Below are 17,602 nucleotides of genomic sequence, written 5' to 3'. Positions count from 1 at the left end.
GTCCTCTAGTGTTCACGTATACATTGTGGCACATGGGCTTACATGTATGCGCGTGCGCGCACACACATACACACACACACACACACACACACACAAGGAAATGTAATAAAATTTTTATTATTTTTAGTTGGTTATTTCCACACTTGGCCAGCAATTGGAGGTCCTGTGGAGAAGCCATGGGCCGATCAGGTAAAGTCACTGAGTAATGAGCTTCTATGTAAGCGTTAGCCCAGGCTGCCTCCTTTTATGACCACAGCCTGCTCCACCAGTAGCAGTGTGAAAGTCATGAGCAGAAAGGGTAGAGGCTGCCCTCTGCCCTGACCCTCTTGGCTGCTGGCATAAGGAACCTGGGTCTGCTGAAGACTCTGTTCTGTAAGAGCAGGGGCTGTTGTACAGCATTGAGTGTGCCTGGAAGAGGAAGAGCACCTGGATAGATCCCCTTTCCATTATTAGTGGATTGGTGGCTATTTCATTCTTCATTTATGCTTTATTTTGTGTGAGGAACAATTAAAACTCCTTGCCACAGAGTGGTGTGCAGTTTTCTCCTCTCTGTGCCTTCTCTCCATCTCCCTGCCCAGTGTTTTCTCTCGTATTTCTGTTGTTTGTTTCTGTGATCCCGACATCATGGGATTATAGAATACAGGGTCAGCCGGAGAACACAGAGAAAAACCTGTGCCGGCCAGTTGTTTATTTAGACGTATCTTAGTTGCTCATTTGTCCTTGTTGTACTCTAACACTGGAGCTCCATAGTGGGGGTATTTTCACTGCTGCTCATCAGTGGGTTGATACCCAGTTCTCTGACATGTCACCGGCATTTGTCAACACATGCTGTGTGGTGGGGTCATTTCTATCTCACAGAGAGAAGAGAGAATTTGAGGGCATCTTGAGTCCCTTCTAATCTGAAATGAGGTGATTCTTCTATTTATTTTGTACTTCACAATGATGATTACTTGAGAGCATAATTAAGTCTTGAATGCCACCCTAACAGGACACAGACGTTTGGCATTTACTGTTCTCTTGGTTAGAATGCTGTTCTGTACTTAGCTCCAGAACCAGTTCATGTTCATGGTAGTGTTGATACTGAAATAGCATCACACCTAGAAATGTTTTTTTAATTATTTGTTACACCACACACATTACATTTGAAACAACAGCTGTTGCTGCGTTTCCTGATGCCTGGTTCCTAAATCCTAGTGGGATAGTGCAGGAGACCAAGTATGGACTCTAGATTATTCGATGCCGGCTTTCCTCTGCTGACTCGGTAACCTTTGTCAAATACCAGCCCCAGTCTTGAAGGCCTGCCCATGCTCTCCCCTGAACAGCTTGGCCGTGAGTGAGTACCTGAAGGAGGCGGACACTGTTGTGAGGATGCTGTTTGCCTACTGAATTGGCTGCAGAGGGCTTGATTCCATGTACTGGTACCTCCAGAACAGTCTGCTGATGTCCTGAGGACATGACCATGCCTGGGTAGCTGGAGAGGGCTGCTTTAATTCCAGATATAGTTAAACCATGGGACCTTTGTTCTTTAAATCAGTGTTAAGTCTGTTTTAGGAGTGACTGGAAATTTAAGGTATCATTTTATCTACACGTACCCAGTGCCACACCTATTGGATGAATTTGGTCTGACTTATTTTTTTTTTTCCCCATGGAAATGGAATGTTGTATCTTGTCAGCTTTGGATATGGGCTTACCGACTACTCATCTTACATTAAATTACTTAATCTCACTTGAAGATTTTTCATATAGAATTTAGGACCATGATCATGTTATTCTTACTGTGAGTTAGGTTCTGTTCCAAGCACGCCATAAACTATGAATTATAGAAGTCATTACCACTGTCTTTGATTGTTGTAGTCAATTAATTTCCTTTCCTTCCCCGCTCTGTCCCAGGCTTCTGTGCCTGCGCACTCCGAGTGTGCCCTCTACCCCCGTCTGGTTGCGGGCAACCCGTGCTGTATCCATTTGTGTGCTCCGTCTGCTCCCGGACCTGCCCGAGCAGGAAGCAGGCCTGCTCTCCTTTTGCCTCCTGCCCTTCCCGCTCCCCGTTATTCTTGCACCTTTGCGGGTTGGTGGGAGTAGACAGAAAGCATTTCGAGAACAAAGGAGTTTATTGAAATTCCCAGGGAGCATTCCAGTTAAGCATTTTTCTTTCAAAAGAGAAGACACTTAAACTACATGTGTTTTACAAGACCCATTCTAACTTCTGGAATTAAAATAGATTTTTACTCCTGAAAGTTCTATGTTTGAGTGAGCTATACTGACTCCCCTTCAGGACCTCCTGCTTTCTATAGCTCTGTGCAGTAGCACTGTGCCTCAGGATTGTTGAATTAGAGAGGTGATGGACATGGGTAATGGTGATTGGTAATGGTATACGCCATGCCCTGTTCAGCAACTAAAGGTGTCCTGGCCCCTTTCAGGCCGAGGACATTGACCACAGCAGCTGTAGGCAGTTAGTGCTTTCGGCTGTGCCTTGAAGCCTCTTGTGTCTCTTACCACATGTGCCCTAACTCTGAGTGGTGACTTTGCATATGGACTTAGCAGCCTACATCATGTCTGTGCAGTCCTCCACCTGACGCAGTGATGTATTGACCATCGTGAAAGCCCCAGCGTGGTCACGACACTGAGCTGCCTTTTAACAGCACTCTGTGCCGTCTCCCTTGTCTGACAGAGCAAGCTCAAGTCTAATTCTCCAGTGCACAGGGAACGTACACATGACAGCTGGGATTGGGTGGAAGTTTCTCTCTTAGCCCCCACCCCACCCTGCCCTGCACACTGCCCCCATCAGACCCCTTAGCCGTTGTCCCTGGACTGCTCTTGTTTTTATTTTATTCATGGTTCTTTTGGTCATATGTATTGAAACACTTGTGTGAGTAGAACACAAGTCCACCTCAATTAACGTGGTGCACCTACACCAGCCACTTGGCCTTTGGCACAGGACAGCAAGCATGCACAGCACCTGGAAGTCTTCTCCCTTGTCTGACTCTGTAGTCCTTCCCCTGCTCCTCCTCTGGAGGCAGATAGATAGATGATGGGCACCAACAGCAAGGTGAGGATGGGCACAGAGAGGTGAGGCCCAGCTGCTGAGAAGCATGTGATGGTGCTCTCTAAGTTCAGATGAGATAATCAGATATGGATCTTCAGTGGATCAAGGCTGGTGTGTATGAAAGATGGATCACTTACTTGTTTTACTTCATTTTGTTTTTCATAGCAGGGAAGGCATAGACTTAAGGTAAAAGAAACTTGGACTCAGCCACCCTGCCCTAAGACTCCTCTAGGTGCTGTGTTACTTTACTAAAGCTGCCCGCCCCCCCCCCCAAAAAAAAAAGTACCATAGTTCTGGAGGCTAAAAGTCCAAGATGGTGGAATGCCTTCTAAGGCCTCTGTTTCTGCCCTTATAAATGAGTGTATTCCTTAGATCGTTTTACAAGGTCAGATTCCAGGGCCTAATCTCACTCTGGATTAGAGTCTAGCTGCATAAACATTCCGAGGCCTCTCCGAGCATTAACACTTCAGCACAGGGAGTTAAGAATTGGGGCTGGGGTGCATAATGCAGCTCACAGTAAGTGGCCATGAGAGAGAGAGAGAGAGAGAGAGAGAGAGAGAGAGAGAGAGAGAGAGAGAGAGAGAGAGAGAGAGAGAGAGAAGAGGAGAGGAGAGAGAGAGGAGACAGGAGAGAGAGAGAGGAGAGAGAGAGAGAAGAGCGAGCTAGCGCAAGCGCGCGCGCACACACACACACACACTTTTCCCAGAGTTCTGTGCTTCCCTGGGGATGCATGAGAGGCACTTTCATTGAGCCATTGATTTCTGAAATCACTGTATTTGGACTTTTGTCACGGTACTTACTAAAACCCAGGCTAGTTTCCTTACCTTGAAGTATTCAGTGGTTAGCAGTGGTGTGTGCCAGGAAGTCCCTACTGAATTGAATATGTGATTTGTCTGCCTCCAGACATGGCCATAATTTCATTCACCCCAAAAGGAAGTGGATTTGTTTTTCAGTAGTTATCTGTGGAGATTGAAGGCCTATTTTGTTGCCTTGGGCATTTTAAATTGAATTTCTCAGATGTTTGATTTCTTCTAACAGAATTATATATGATTCTTATATACATATACGAGAATGACTTTTACTAAACAAAGGATCTTTTTTTTTTTTTTTTAAGATTTATTTATTTATCATGTATACAGTATGTATGACTGCAGGCCAGAAGAGGGCACCAGATCTCGTTACAGATGGTTGTGAGCCACCATGTGGTTGCTGGGAATTGAACCCAGGTCTCTGGAAGAGCAGTCAGTGCTCTTAACCTCTGAGCCATTTCTCCAGCCTCCCCCCCCCCTTTTTTTTTTTTTTTGGTTTTTCGAGACAGGGTTTCTCTGTGTAGCTTTGCACCTTTCCTGGAGCTCACTTGGTAATCCAGGCTGGCCTCAAACTCACAGAGATCCGCCTGCCTCTGCCTCCCGAGTGCTGGGATTAAAAGCGTGTGCCACCACCGCTGGGCCTAACAAAGGATCTTATTACCACCATTTCTGAAATTACATCCTTAACTAAGCTCTAAGCTCCTCAGCCTTGGCCATTCTTTAGGGAAACCTGAGAATAATTTCCTTAGGTAGAGTTCACAACCAAATTTGATAAGTAAAGTGTGCTATAATTTGTGCTATAAAACAGCAGCAGGCAAATTATCACTATGTGTTTTTTTTTTAATACTTAGCTTAAAATTAATACTTAATTTGGGGAGGGTGAAAGACAAGCCTGGTTTGGGTAAGAGTAGGTTTCTGAAAGTGTCTCATTATGTATGTACATGTAAATATCTTTCACAGCTACCACAGAACAATTCAGGATAATTACCACAGGGCTTCCGGCAGGTTTATATGTGCGTCAATTTGCTAGTTAATTTTCTGCCTAGAAAGCTGTTGTGTGTGTGTGTGAATAAAGATAATTTACCCTTCAGAGTAAATTTATTTTATTATTCCTTAAAGATTTCTTTAAATTATGTATATACACTGTTCTGCCTGCATGCCAGAAGAGGGCAGCATATCTCATAACAGATGGTTGTGAGCCACCATATGGGTGCTGGGATTGAACTCAGGACCTCTGGAAGAGCAGTCAATGCTATTAACCTTTTAGTCATCTCTCCAGCCGCTTACTATATTAACTTTTAGGAACAATTTTTTAAGGACAGTTGTTCTTATAAAATTAGTAAGAAAGAACACAGTTTTTCAGCTCTGCATGTCATTTAGTTTTTTGATGAACTTTAGAAAAAATATGCTTATAGCAAGCCAGAAATTATGAACTGCTAAGAATAAATTACTTTCATTACAATCACTGCTGTGGAAAGTGGCCTCCGTCAGCTTTACTACATCAGTGATGTCCATGGGGTTTCACCTAGAGGAAGTGGGGAACTGCTTGGCAGTTCTTTGCTTCTTTGAGCTTTGAGGATTGAATGAATATCTTATGAAGATGGAACACCTAGAGTGTGCCTTCCTCTTTTCCTAATAGCTGGTGGAAGGTAGAGAGGGTAAGAGAGCTCTGGGAGAGGCATTTTTTTGTATGACTGGTAAGAAACGTCCACATCGATGTTGCAGCTGTAGGAAGTATGCTCTAGACCAGTGTGTCTGTGCTCCGTGTTTCAGACGGAGGACGGACGCTGTCAGTCTGTGCTCCGTGTTTCAGACGGAGGACGGATGCTGTCAGTCTGCGCCTGCACTTTCCCGTGTCCTGTTTAGACACTCCCACACATGGACTTGTAAATACCAGCTGCATGTTCAGAAGTAGCTTGATGTGATTAGCTGGCCACACCCTGGAAGTGGCTAGCTTTATTCAAAACTGTAAGGACAAGAAAGATTGCCTTGAGCTCTAGGAGAGAGAATGATTTAGAGCCTCAATTTCAGGGAATGAATGTTGAGTTTACAGTAGAAAGTACAGTAGAAATTTTCACGCTAATTTATGTGCATGTATGTGTGCCTGTGTGTGTTTATGTGCACTGTATGTGTGCAGGTGTCCATGGGGTCCAAAGGTGGCATCTAATCCCTGGAGGTGGAGGTCTGGGCTCTTGTGAGTTGCCATGAGGATGCTGGGAAGTAAACCAGGGTCCTGTGGAAGAGCAGTATGTGCTCTAAACCACCCAGCCGTCTCTCTAGCCTCCTGTTTTCTTAACATGAAGACCAGCCATTGGATTACTTTGTACACTAAAATGTAGACTAAACACTTAGAGACTTGCCAATTTAGCCATAGCAATATTGTGTTGTTGTTGTTTTTCATGAAGCTAAGCATAGGGTATGTTTTTGTTGTTAGACACAATTAAATCATTTTATTTTGTCCTGTTATCAACCTCCTGAGAGGCAATGCAGAAATCTATTTCAATATACACATTCAATTTCAAGCATTTAAAAGGAAAAGAAACCAACATTAAAGCCTGTCAGAGAGTGTGTGCCTCATTTTCTTAAATAATTGATTCAATCAAATGTTGGTGAGTCTGGTCCCAGATTCCCAGTTTAACAGTGTGCATGTGTGCGTGTGCGTGTGCAGTGTGTGCGTGTGTGTGTGTGTGTGTGTGTGTGTGTGTGTGTGTGTACTGGTATATCTTGTTCGTCTCTAATTTGACCAAAGCCAGGCCCTTCCTCTACATCTGAACCCTAGCCTCAGCCTCCTGAGGTTACTCTTCAGTCTTCTTCCTCAGAGGCCCCCAACCTAGAGTTCATCCATCAGCTGTTTTAGTCCTGCAGTTCTCTGAAGCCCCTGTAGCCTTCTGGAACTGTCATTTCATGATTCCACTTCCTGTGGCAGCTCGTAGCTTTGCCTTTTCTTTTTTTTCTTTTTCTTTTTTTCTTTTTTTGGTTTTTCGAGACAGGGTTTCTCTGTGAAGTTTTGCGCCTTTCCTGGAACTCCCTTTGGAGACCAGGCTGGCCTCGAACTCACAGAGATCCGCCTGCCTCTGCCTCCCGAGTGCTGAGATTAAAGGCGTGCAACACCACCGCCGGCTGTAGCTTTGCCTTTTCATTGTGGTGTCTGTTGTATGGACTACATCCTTGCTTGTGTTGTGTCAAGACCGTTTGGGGTAAAATAGTAGCACACACTGGCCGGGTAGGCATTAACTTTCACATTGTCCCTCCCTAGTTGACTTCCTAGAGATGAGAGGTTGGTTGGTCTCATCTGCCAGAGCTCTTGGTGAAATCAGGACAGCTAGGTACAAATTTGACCATCCTGACTTGAGATTGCTTAAGTTATTCCATCGGCAGAATCCCTTCACCCCCGCCCCCATCCTTAGCCCAGGTAAATGATGTTTTAGTGTATTTCCGTGGCTTTTGACATCACTGTTCCCTGTGTTTCCTGATATCCATGAACTTGTGTGTCCTAAAGCAGATATAGAGTAGACGTTGTCAGACAGATCTAGAAACCCAGCCCTAGAAACTTCTTACATGACCATAGAAACTCTTCCTGCAAAACCATTGGGTCTATAGTTATATACAAAGTTACTCCTAACATCAGTTTAAACATACTCTCGACTTACTTGTCCAGTAAAACTTTTATGACCATAAAAATTGTATGATAAATCCAAGATTTACTAGCAAGATAATGGTCTTTCCAAAATGTTTCATGGAGTTGGACTCATTCAGTTAATGGGAAAGTTACTAATTCCTTTGGGTAATCAACAGGGATGTTAATAATGCTTTCATATCCACGGGTGTGCTTGTTAATAGTATATATTATACCCAGTCCTTCTGTTCTCTCCCTTAGGTGATTGAAGACAGTACCGGAGTCCGCCGGGTGGTGGTCACACCCCAGTCTCCCGAGTGCTACCCACCGAGCTACCCCTCAGCCATGTCTCCCACCCACCACCTCCCGCCGTACCTGACTCACCACCCGCACTTCATTCAGAACTCGCACACAGCTTACTACCCTCCTGCCACCGTGCCTGGAGACATGCCGCCCCAGTTCTTCCCTCAGCACCACCTGCCCCCCACCATATATAGTGAGCAAGGTGAGTCTCACAGCTGGCCAGGAATTGCTGGAATGCTGTGCTCCAACAGTGCGGGAGGCCTCTAGGCTTGGTCTCCTGTGGAATAAGCGAGGCAGAAAGAGACCTAACTGGTACAAAACTCACAGGCCATCCCAAGCTTCCGCCGTCTGGATTTGACTCCATAGAAGGAGTAGGATAGCTCATCTTTATTTTGGAAGTGAGGTAGCCATCTGCCCTGTGTCCTGTGCCTGCTGACATGTGTTTATGCAAGAGTGGCCTTGGGCAGAGCTGGGTCCCGTTATTTCTTTGGCGGCATCACGGTCTGCCAGTAGAAGGGAAATTGGAATGATTCGTGCCTGTTAAAACGTTAGACGATTATGAAGTCTCAATATCCTTTGGGTTTCCCGAAAGATATATCTTGGCAGAACTCAACAGTCATCTTGCTGTTGGTGTGGCCATCCTGCAGCTGTTTTTAGTTTGCGACTAGCCATTATCTTGGCCTCAGTGTCACTGGTTGTTAGGCAAATACTTAGGTTGAAAGGAAGAGAGTCTCAGCATTCTCGGCCTTATGTCTTTGGAAGTTCCGATGTGGGTTCAGTCTCGAGCTCTGACTATCCAAATGGATGCTCAGAAGCCAAAGAACAGGGAGGTGGAAACTGACTTCAGCTCTCGGACTTCGAGAAAGGCCCCTCTCCCTCTGAATTGGAGCATTTGATTCTTTAGACACTTGCCGTGTGGGTTCAGAGGCGTCCTCTTACACTGTGTAGTGTTGGCGCGAGTTCCCCGTGTGCTTGGGGCCCAGCCCATATCTCACATTTGTCCTTTTTTTTTTTTTATTAAGAACAAAAGAGAAATCTGAGATGATTATTTTTTAAAAATATTTTATTTTATAATTAATTTAATTTTACATATCAGCCACGGATTCCCCTGTCCTCCCTCCTCACGCCCCCCAGTTTTCCCCCCAAATCCACCCCCTGAGATGAATATTTTAATTAAATATTCCATTGTCACTTAGGAATGAAATTAGATTATTTTGTTTGTTTTGGTAGTTAGAAGAAATTTAACATGCTTTCATAAAAGGGTGTAGGAAGGTCATAGCCAAACATTAGGTAAATATTATGCCCCACATCAACCATTTACTAATTTGATCTTTATTTTCTTAATGACATAAGCAAAAAAAAAAAAAAATCAAGCATGGTATGAAGACATTTAGAAAAAAAAATTGTTAACTTTTTGTTTTGTTTTGTTTTTAAGACATAGTCTCACTCTGGAGCCCAGAGTCATCTTAAACTCATAGCAATCCTCCTGCCTCTGCCTGCCAGGTGTTAAGATTGTGGGCATGTGCCATCTCACTCGGTTAATCAATCTGTGAAAAGGTATTCAGTGCTTTGTCATAATCCATATGAAGTATTTGGAAGTTTGTCAGAGTGTCGAGTTGCCTGTGACATCACTGACTTCTGCAGTCTTGCCCCCGACGCACATTCTGCTGATGCTCTCTGGCCTGCCTTACGTCAGCAGCTGCTCCCTATGATGCCTGGTAGTTACTCTTGTATAAATGATGGCTTTATAATCTTAGCAAGGTAAAACTGTGATTTAAACCATCATCAGAATTAGATAAGCACTGTCTGTTCTTCATTTCATAGTGTACCGTGATCTAATTTCACTAATATAACACTGGACAGTAACATATGCAGAAGGGAAGTGCCACCTTCAGTGTCAAATTAAAGATGACAATAAAAAACTCTTCATCTTCTAGAAACATCTGTGGAGCTCCCTTCCCTGCTTTCTCAGTGTATCGCTAAAAGCAATTAAACATTAGCTCCTGGAGCCATGAAAGCCTAGACAGTTCTCACCGTGCTGAAATGGTTCTTGCGTTACTCTCCATAGTGACCGCTTTACCTGTCAAGTGTAATGCCTTGTGCCGTTTAGAACTGTTTAGAGCCGTGGCCAGCGTCTGCCATATGCTAGGACAGTTGACTTCAACACCTCTCTGAATACGGCACTGCTGGTTATCTCACACTCTCTAGTCCACACCAGCTGCCTTGTAAAGATGTAATGAAGCTGTGGGAGAGCTGAACTATTAATAATTTCATAATTAATTGAGTTATGGAGTTTCCCATGCATCCCTACGCAGCCCCGTCATCCTTTGGGTTGCTCATCCTAGAAATTGTGGTTTGTCCTTTCTTTTCCTGCCCACAAGTTACATATAATTTATGCAGTTACTGTACATTTGACAAGTCCTTTTATTCCTGAAAAGAGATAAGGACATATTATCTAGGTTATGTGTTGTCGTTTTCTGTTGATCCCGAAACATGATTTTAAAATACCACACTTCCTGCTCTCGCAGAGGACCAGTATTTGGTCCCCAGCCTCGTCACTGGAGTCCAGTTCCAGGTGATCCAGCGTTGTCTTCTGGCCTCTGCGGTGCTGGCACACATGTGGTACACACATGAAAAAAAGATAAATTTTTAAGAAAAAACGAGTAAGGGCTTAGAGAGCTGGATCAGCAGTTTAGAGCACTGGCCCTGGGTTCAATCCTCAGCCCTACAGGGTCACTCATTAATCATCTGCACCTCCAGTTCCATGGGCATACACATACTACACAAACATATATGCAGGCAAGATAATGATACACATAAAGTTAAAAAGTTAAATGAGTACAATAAAATCTCTCTAAGATCATAAGAACTATTGCAAGCTCCTATTTCCTCCTTTACCAGTTAGAAGTGTGCACAGTGAAGTGAGACCCCACTCACGTGTTCCTCCACCCATCGCTCCAAAAGAGGGCTCAGAATGACGGCTATTAAGTCTGGCTACCGACGGCAAATGTGGCCCTTCTTTCTCCACTTCTTTCTCCCTTCATTTTATATCTTTGGTTACTCTTCACAACTATTTGTCATTTTATCCTCCTTAATAATTTTTTCCCAATTGTTTTTTTTAATGCCCAGCGTAACTTCTTATATCATGTTAAATCTGTACTTTTTGATGGAAGCATTGTTGTAGCTCTATGAATAGTTTATACTTGTAATTGTTTTGAGTCTGTGTATCCATGTGAAGGGATATTTCATTTGTTCTCTTATATGTACTGCATCTACTAAAGACATTGAGAAAGGCAAGATCAGATTTAGTTGTCAATTCACCAGCCAGTGAAGTCTTTGGGATAACTGAAGATAACTGTTGTCTTCATTTTTCTCCATAATTTATGGGAAATAGTAAATGTACTGTGCTGTTTTTAATAACTGATATCCCACACAAATCCTGTGATCATATAATGTACCAAGCATTGTTTTTTTTTTTAATAATTTATTAACTTTATTTAATGTGCATTGGTGTGAAGACATCAGATCCCAGGGAACTGGAGTTACAGACAGTTGTTAGCTGCCATGTGGGTGCTGGGAATTGAACCTGGGTCCTCTGGAAGAGCAGCCAGTGCTCTTAACCGCTGAGCCATCTCTCCAGCCCCCGCATTGTTTTAAAGTATATTTCATAATGTATGTAGCAGTTCTTGCATTGCTTCCTCCAGGGGTCAGGTTATTTGACCTTTTAATCACTCACTGTGACAAATGTAGACTGAGCTTGTATTTATCACACACATTCATTCTAGAAATTATCCCACTGTACGGAATGTCGAGCTATATCACTCGAGAAGACCAGTATAGCAAGCCACCCCACAAAAAGCTGAAGGACCGCCAGATCGACCGCCAGAACCGCCTCAACAGCCCACCTTCCTCCATCCACAAGAGCAGCTGCGCCACGGTGTACAACGGCTACGGCAAAGGCCACAGTGCTGGAAGCGGGGGAGGAGTCGGCGGTGGGAGCGGAGGTGGACCTGGGCTCAAAAAGACGGAGCGGAGAGCAAGGAGCAGCCCAAAGTCCAGTGATTCGGACTTGCAAGGTAATGCTGTAGACATGGGCATTTCGAGGGCGCCATCGTTTGCAGGGGAACCTTATTTCATGGGACCATCTTTACAGGGGGACCTTATTTCATGGCATCATCTTTAGAGGGGAACTATTTCATGGCACACTATCTTTAGAGGGGGACCTTATTTCATGGCACACTATCTTTATGGGGGGACCTTATTTCATGGCACCATCTTTAGAGGGGGACCTTATTTCATGGCACACTATCTTTATAGGGGGACTATTTCATGGGACCATCTTTTACAGGGGGACTTTATTTCATAATGGATTTTTTTTTTCCCCTGGGAACCATTGGCTCAACCTTATCCCTTTCTTAGTAAGGAAAGACTAATGTAGCATTTATTTATTTATTTATGTGAATTTTTCATCACACTTCATCTCAGAAACAGTATTGGAAATTATTTTCACATTGGCCTGTTTCATGCTACATTGAGAGATATGGAAGATAGCAAATTGAATCTTTTCCTTGCAAGCATGGGCTAATTCTAATCCCAAGTAATTACACCTCATGGAAACAGCTGTAGTTATTTAATGTTGTAGTGATGTTGGCTGTGCATGGCAGGAATGTATCCCTGTTCAGCTTCAGACAAGGGCGTCCTTGAATGTCCTTTGGCATCTTCACACCTTTCACAGACAAAATGAGATGGAGGGTCAGGCTCCCCATGAATGGAGAGCGCAGCGCAGAAGGCCATGAGCCTTCGTAGGTCAATGGTTGTGGTGGGGTTGAGGGGTATGCTTGTCTTTAATTACATTTTAGGCGAAATTTAGAGATAATTATTTTCATTGCAAAAGGAGAAAAAAGTAGGCTTTTTTCTGTAGATATATAGAAGGCTGAAAGACATATATAGACATGCATATATATGGCTGAAAACCATATAGACATAGAACGCTAAAGCAGGTAACACTTTGACAACTATATGAGTTTATAAATCTAAATAAGTACTGGCAATCCAAGATGAACAAACCTCAGACAGATAACTGATATATACCAGCCCTTTGTGTGTTTGTGTGTGTGAGACTGTGTGTGTGTATGTTTGAATGTGGTCTGTGTGGTCTATGTGCTCATGTCTGTGGTTGCTTGCTTCTCTATGTGCATACAGAGCCCAGAAGAGGATACTGAGTGTCTTGCTTGTTCTCTCTCCACCTTAGCCCTTTCAGGCATGGTCTTCTTCTAAACCTGGAGCTAGGCTGGCAGCCAGGAAGCCCCAGTCATCCTCCTGTCCCCATTCTCCACGGCGCTGGAGTTAGGGGTGTGCATGACTTTTGATGTCGGCACTTGGGTTCAGATTCACATCCTCAAGCTTGCACAGCGGGCACTGTGTCCTCTCAGCCAGTGGTTCTCCACCTTCCTAGTGCTGCGACAGTCCCTCAGTACAGCTCCTCATGCTGTGGTGACTCCAGCATGAAGTATTTTTCCTTGCTGCTTCTTAACTGTAACTTGGTACTGTTAACTCATAATGTGAAGATCCATGTTCTCCAGCAGTCCTAGGTGGCCCCTCTGAAAGGGGTTGTTCCACCCCAAAGGGGTTGAGATCACAGTTTGAGAACTGGTACACTAAGCCCTCTGTCTACCCCAACCATTCCTTACGTTCATAAATCAGTGACTGTGGCTGTGACGACATTTGTGACTGGAAACGGTAGGAGTTGGGCATATTTGCTTCTCTATGGAGGATTGTGTTTGACAAGAAGAGAACATGCTGCTGGCGGAATTTCCTTGTAGGCCACGGACAGTTGCTAAGTTACAGTGTAACAAAGGGCCATGTACAGTTGATAAGTTACAGTGTAACAAAGGGCCGTGGTGAGAAGTGACCTGGGAGGGCAGTGTGGGCTCTTTTGATCTCCTTTATTATCTTCTCTATCGTTCCTATTGCCTGCAGTCACTGCACTTGGACAATTATTAAACAAAACACAGACAGACAGTGTGTGGAAAAGACTCAGCTCCTAAGTGAAGATGTTGTCTCTGTGTCTAAAATAGTCTTTTCTGTGAGGTATGGGGCTTCCTGTGTTGCTCAAGATGGACTTGAATCCTCCAAGGCACAGGGTGTCTTCCTACCTCATGCACCCATGTTTTGTGGATTTTAGGCTTGTAGCGCTGTGTTAAAATAACTTCAGTCAAATCACACCACAGTTGCTGTTTAAAATTGGCTTTCCAATTTTAAAGTATTTTATATCTTGATCATGCTTGTGAAGTAATGTGTCACATTAAATACAAGGAGTATTTATTAACAATATTTGAATTTAACCATAGAAGACAATTCTTACTACACACACACACACACACACACACACACACACACACACACACACACACGGTGTAGATGCAAAGGAACTTTTTTTTTTTTACCCAAATATGAATAGGGAGTGTTCATGTTGTCTAGATTTAAGTGATTCAGGTACTTAGAGTGGGTTAGATGAAGCAGTGTTGAAATTAGTGCAAAAGTTGTTGCAGCTGCAGATTCACGTTGTCAAACAACTTTCCTCTGTGTGCAATTATTTCCCAACTCATGTACCTAAGTGTTCTCTCTGCTCTCTGTTTTCCTGTTGGCACATTTGGGGAGAGCTGGCTTTGTGTTGCTGTCTATATGGAATACTCATGGACGTTCGTGGGTCTGCAAGCATTTTCATGTTTTACCTCATGTGAGAGAAAGTGGGTGGAGATGTTGGGACACATGTGGCCTTGGCTGCTGTATAGAAAGCAGTTATTTTGTTAAGATGGTGGTGAGCTGGCATTTGCTCTGGACCAGAAGAACCGGTGTTTCACAAGGAGCAGGGGCAGAGTGAGATGAGTCTGCCTGGTCTCTGACCCTTGGCTCATTACCTTAGCTTTCGCCACCCCCCCACCCCCAATCGCCTGGTCATCTCCACACGGTTTAACCACGAGATGACAATCACTGGGCTGGGGGAGCTGCCCAGCAGGCAACTCGACCGTTAGTGCTTTTGATGACTCCTAAGCTCTCAGCGCCACCTGATTCATACTCAGCTGCAGTTCACCCTGTTAGGATTTGCATGTGTGGTTTGTTCTAGACCAGGCTGCATCCTGAATCCCAGCATGTGGCTTGTGTGTCTTTGCATGTTCTGCTCCTGTTTGTTGTTTCCAGAGAAGAGCAATCTCATTGCTTCATAATCTTTTCATCTCTCAGAGTCAGCATTAGCCAGCTGCCTGTTGCTGCTTCCAGTAGACAAGTGGTTTTTCAAAGGGATAGGTAGGGACCAGGGATGCAACTCGGTGGTAAAGTGTGCACCCAAGCGTGCTTGAGACCCCACTTCGGTCTTAGAACTGGAGGGGTCAACAGGCAGAGGGTTAGTAAACTTTCAATTCATGTGATTCGTATAATCAAACTACTCCCAAAAGAGTAAAAAGCTGGCAATGCCGTGAAGACACAGGGATGTGACTGACAGCCTTCAAACAAACAAACAAACAAACAAACAAATCAGTAAAAGTAAGTCCTGGTTGTCAGTTAACTGCTTCAGAAGCACAAATAGGACCTTGAACCAGAGATGCCTGGCTCATTTTAAATCTGAATCTTCTTGGTTTGGCTTCATGCTCTCTCCTCTCAACCCCCAAGTCGGGCCAGTGCTCAGTCAAGGCAGAAGGCAGCTATTGGAATGGGAAGAGGTGCTAGAGAACAGACAGGGGACATGTAGGGTCCAGAAGCAGCTTTGTCCTCTTCGTTCCCCATCTCCCCAGTACTCTGCTGAGCACACAGTAGGTACGCAGTGTATGTTCACATATTTGTAGATGACTCGAGTTCTGTACAGCTTTGTTTCCCAGAGCAAGCTTCTCTTTGAACAGGTGAAGCCACAGGACCGTTCCCTCTTCCTGGAACTAATTGCTTCACTGTCCAAGGAACACTGAGCTCATGTCTCCCTCCTGCTGTCTTTGCTTTTGCCTCCAGGAAAACAGCTCAGTAGTCGAAGCCCATGAGACCTTCGGTGACCAACAGGTCAGAATCCTGTTCCCTTGCAGTCCCTTGGAGCTGATGATAGGCATGAGCTGAGAACAGCTGAAACTTCAGTATTAGACATCATGCTAGGCTTTGTCGTCACTCACTAATGATTTGCCTTCAGCATTCCTAAATTTCTACATCCTCATTTGTACAGCAGGTACTTTAATTCCCATGATTGAATATTGAGAAGTAGCCCAACTCAGTTTCTAACACTTTAGAGAAATGCTAGCCCTTAGCACTTGAGTATTTGTCTTTCTCACATTCTTGGACTCTTCATTTCGTAAGATCACCTTTCATCAAGGCAGGCATCCCTCCATCTGCTCTGATGGTCTTCCCTTTCCCTACAACCTCCCTTCTCAAATTCCTGATCCTTCTACCCTCCCAATACCAAGATTACAGGTAGCCCCCTCCCAGCTTCTGGTTGGTGGGGTGCTGGGTATTGAACACAGACCTTCCTGCTTGCCAGATAAGCGCTCTCCCGGCTGAGCTGCACCTCCAACCTGTTTCTCTCTAAATTCCCCCTCGCATTTCTTCTGTAAGTCAGACAGGCTTCCTTAGCTTGCACCCTTGTTGTGTTATGGAGGTTTCACCCTAACCTTTGGACCACTGCCCTGAAACTTGCTTCTGGGCTGTCCTGAGCGGTTGTTAGTAGGGTAGAGAAGCACCCTAGGCTTGGGGCCAGTGGTAGAATGGGTACAAGGACTCACAGATGTCTTATGGCCACGGTGTGGGAGGAAGGACCTCTGGACTTCTTTTCTTGTATGTTCTGTCCTTGGAGTCTCATTCAGGATTCCCCTGCCTCCTTCTGTTTCTTAAGAGCCCTTCAGAAGGGACACCTCGCCTCTTAAGATCCATAGCTATCCTATTCTCAGTGTTATGGCTACAGCTAAATCAGATCTGAACATACTGTTCCCTCCTGAACCCCTGAGGCACCCCCATTGTCTGCAGAGTCTAAACTGCCTGGAGCACAGTCTCCTGCTTTGTATAATCTGTCAGATCCTACCAGGTACCCGAGGTTTATCCAATCCTCCTCATGTGTTTCATCATCTTTTCCTACCCTGTTTTTCTAGCCCCATTAGCAAACTTTAGCTCGGTTCTTCCAGAACCAGCTCAGAAATCCCCTTCTCCGTGAAGCCTACCTCCTCAAGGTGTTAGGTAGCAGGTAAGCTAGTTTGAAGCCTCTCCTCAGGGTGTTAGGTAGCAGGTAAGCTAGTGTGAAGCCTCTCCTCAGGGTGTTAGGTAGCAGGTAAGCTAGTGTGAAGCCTCTCCTCAGGGTGTTAGGTAGCAGATACTTGAGTGTGAAGCCTCTCCTCGGGGTGTTAGGTAGCAGGTAAGCTAGTGTGAAGCCTCTCCTCAGGGTGTTAGGTAGCAGGTAAGCTAGTGTGAAGCCTCTCCTCAGGGTGTTAGGTAGCAGGTAAGCTAGTGTGAAGCCTCTCCTCAGGGTGTTAGGTAGCAGGTAAGCTAGTGTGAAGCCTCTCCTCAGGGTGTTAGGTAGCAGGTACTTGAGTGTGAAGCCTCTCCTCAGGGTGTTAGGTAGCAGGTAAGCTAGTGTGAAGCCTCTCCTCGGGGTGTTAGGTAGCAGGTACTTCAGTGTGAAGCCTCTCTCCTCATGGTATTAAGTAGCAGATGAGTTAGTAAAAACAAACAGCACAGAATTACGTTGCTTCCCTTTTCTATTCTTTGCCTAGCGTTTGATTTTTAGATGGGTGTTTGTATACTGAATACAGATCTTCAAGAGTAAGAGTGGAAAAGCCTTGTTTTACATGCAGATTGTTGTACAGG

At 44.6% G+C, this 17,602-nt stretch overlaps 1 protein-coding gene across 4 annotated transcripts in view; it reads left to right on the top strand.

Moving 5' to 3' along the window:
* Nucleotides 1–17,602, top strand: part of Fndc3b (fibronectin type III domain containing 3B) — a 318,394-nt gene that overhangs the window by 180,038 nt on the left and 120,754 nt on the right. For all 4 annotated transcript variants that reach the window (XM_028875811.2, XM_037206506.1, XM_028875812.2 and 1 more), the window contains 2 exons: nucleotides 7,730–7,973; nucleotides 11,557–11,847. In XM_028875811.2, coding sequence (XP_028731644.1) covers nucleotides 7,730–7,973; nucleotides 11,557–11,847 — 535 coding nt within the window. The remainder of the gene's footprint in view (nucleotides 1–7,729; nucleotides 7,974–11,556; nucleotides 11,848–17,602) is intronic.

This window comes from Peromyscus leucopus, chromosome 6 (assembly GCF_004664715.2).
Source record: "Peromyscus leucopus breed LL Stock chromosome 6, UCI_PerLeu_2.1, whole genome shotgun sequence".
Classification (NCBI taxonomy): domain Eukaryota; kingdom Metazoa; phylum Chordata; class Mammalia; order Rodentia; family Cricetidae; genus Peromyscus; species Peromyscus leucopus.
This window is presented reverse-complemented; position numbering and strand designations above follow the sequence as displayed.